This window comes from Solanum pennellii, chromosome 1 (genome assembly GCF_001406875.1).
Source record: "Solanum pennellii chromosome 1, SPENNV200".
Taxonomy (NCBI): domain Eukaryota; kingdom Viridiplantae; phylum Streptophyta; class Magnoliopsida; order Solanales; family Solanaceae; genus Solanum; species Solanum pennellii.
This window is the reverse complement of record NC_028637.1, coordinates 73,922,469-73,925,516: the sequence shown is the minus strand read 5'-3', so window position 1 is coordinate 73,925,516 and position 3,048 is coordinate 73,922,469. Positions and strand designations below refer to the sequence as shown.

The 3,048-nt window shown below is 34.0% G+C and overlaps 1 protein-coding gene across 1 annotated transcript in view; it reads right to left on the bottom strand.

Moving 5' to 3' along the window:
- The window catches only part of LOC107023026 (zinc-finger homeodomain protein 4-like), a 17,284-nt gene that overhangs the window by 12,907 nt on the left and 1,329 nt on the right, over positions 1 to 3,048 (bottom strand). The window contains 1 exon segment of the mRNA XM_015223588.1: positions 1,636 to 1,865. Within this exon segment, the coding sequence (XP_015079074.1) occupies positions 1,636 to 1,865 (230 nt within the window).

Below are 3,048 nucleotides of genomic sequence, written 5' to 3'. Positions count from 1 at the left end.
TGGATCGGAGTGTCACGTTCCGACACCAGGATAGTAAAGAGAATGAATCTTGAAATATGTTAATATACTCAATCTAAAGAACCTGTTTCCCAAATGAGTATGGTGTGGAGGCTTGAGTCCTCATAGATGTGCTTGGTGTTGTGGCCAAGGGTTATGGTAAATGTTGTTGTCACCTGTTAAGAATATTAGTTGATTTTATGTTATTATCTGAAATATATTGCTTTCTATTTTGAGTTGGCCGATGATATCTACTCAGTACTTGTGCCTTGTACTGACCCCTACTTGTATTTGTTTTTCTTTGTTAATTGTGGAGTGCAGCAAACGTGCCATCATCTTCAACCCAACCGCAACTCTAGCCAGTCTTCTTCACGTCAGATCTCAGGGTGAGCTAATGCTTCTAGCTTGGACTGGATCTTCTTCTTCATGTCTTGATGCCTTGAAGTTCCGGCATGGACTAGCTGTTTATTTATTTAGCTTCCTAGATATTCTTAGATTTAGTAATTTGAGGATAGATGTTCTTGTGGTGATGACTTCCAGATTTTGGGAACAATAAGTATTGAGTTTTTAGAAGTTATTTAATTGATTTCGTTAATGAGTTTTAAGTCTTCCGCATTATATTATGTTTTATTATGGTTGAAATGTTGGGGTTTAGATTGGTTGGTTCGCTCGCATAGTAGGATAAGTGTGGGTGCCACTCGCGACCCGTTTTGGGTCGTGACACTTAGTAAATATATAGTTTCTCCCTAAATTACCCAAAAGACCCCTCACTTAAATGGGTTTTTTGGTGAAGTCAAAATGCTTAAAATACGATTTCAACGAATCTGGGAAGTGGTTATGCGTCGGGTCAATTTCACATTTTATTTTTGAAATCCGGGTTGAGGCAGTGGACCTCGTGGAGTGCATGCATCGCTAGAAAACTTTCGCGCAGTGACCTTCAATTCTAGGTTGCCGCAAGCTTCTTTGGCAGCTTGCTCGCCAAGGTTTGGGTCCTTCTCAAGGACCCTTCGACCAGTCCTTGGGGAGTCGTTACTGGACGTTTGGATCCTTTATACTATATTTTACCTATTTGAAGTTTTTTTTATTAGTTTTAGACTTCATATGACCCTCCCAAACCTTCACCAAACATAGGGACGTCAACTAGTTCGATTTAGCTAGTTTCCGGACGTCATGGACGTTTCTTGACGCCTTGACTCTAAAAAATATTAAATGGTTTATAAATATTATTTTAGGCTTAGAAACAGTGTTCTAAGGTTTAGTTTATCATGTGAGGATCTAGCTTATGACATGGATTTTTGGAGTGTTACAGGATTGAATGAGGTGACGAGAGCTGAAGCCAAGGTTCCTTGCAACGATACATAGATGTTCGTACGATTCTTGTGGATTTTGGGTATTTTTGAATTCAGCCTCTCGTTAGGTCTTCATTGAAGGATTGTCCACCTTTTAAGCCTCTCTACCATACCTTTAGAAAGAGACAACGGATGTACAATTTAAAGATTTCCCTAAAAAAAAAAAAGAGCTCATATTTATACACATGATGATCTGATGAGTCACATTTAACCTACGAAAAAAATCAAATCAACAAGTGAGAGATATATCTGTTGAAAAAAGTATGATTGATCTTTGTGATTTCAACAAGTACCGTGGCTAGGATGATTAATAGAAATGATGGGACTCTCCACCCCATTCTCTAAATCCACGACAACTTTTCTATGAAAATTTCGATGGCAATGACAAGTAGCACAGATGAAGGATTCAAGGGTTTCAGGGGCACCAGTTGGACAAAATTCACCACAACCATCAAGTACATAACAATGAGATCTAGCTGCATAGTTATGCCTACACTCAAGATATTTCACAAGAAAATGCTGTTGTTGTTAGAAGCCATAAGAAAGAGATCAATTAATTCAAGGAGAGTTAGCTAGGAAACTAGTCTAGCGGTGAGGGAAAATAGGCAAAATAGTTAGTTGATAATATAGATGGGAGGAAGATTGAGGTGTGTGCTTAGCAGGGCTGCATTGCATGATAAAATGCCATTTGGAAATAGTTTATAAAACAAAACTTTGTACTTTATTGAAGTAATTCATGATTTTTGGAGTACTCAAGATATTGATTTTCATCTACTTTCCTTTTTTGCATTATCAAATACTTGCTTAGTAAATTCATGTATGAAATTAATTCAATCAGAGTATTTATAACACTAGTTAGAAACTATTTAGTTATCGATTAATCAGGGACTACTAAAAAATTCTGTAGCTAATTTTATATTTTCTGTAGCTAACTTTATATTTTATGTTTCATACTTAGTAAATAACAGAACTAATTAATAAAAATATATTTTCTATGTTCATGAGTTTGTGTCCAAATCCACATAAAATAAGGCTGATTCTTTTTCTGTTTTATCTCTTCGCACAACACAATATACAAAATATTTTAGATAATTAAATTCGATATATGTATTGATAGCCGACCTGCCAACAAATATTGTGAGAGAATACTCTTCATCATCATCAAAAAATGTTGCTTTAGTGGTAAACTTGAAATAGGATAAAATTTATTATTAGCGAAAATTCTAAATCTATTTTGTAGTGGCTTCTTTAGTAATGGAAACTGGACCATGTTTAAGTTAAGTGATGTGCTTATTTTGGTGTTTAATTTTGTGCTCATCGACCTTTATGTGTACTGCTTTTTTTAAAATAAGTATTCAAAATAGCGGAACTGAGATTTGTTTATACAATTAAAATCATGGATAATATTGAAATTGCGATTAATTTCAAGTTGCTTTAGATAAACCATAGAGATGGATAACCACCATCCCATCAATAGAATTGATTTTTTATTTTATTTATCTCAAAAGAATAATTTGTGTTTTATTTTTTAATTTTCGAAGACTAGGTATATATACATACATACATACATACATACATACATACACACACACACACACACACACACATATATATATATACATATATACATATACATACATACATACATATATATATATATATATACATATATACATATACATATATATATATATATATGTAT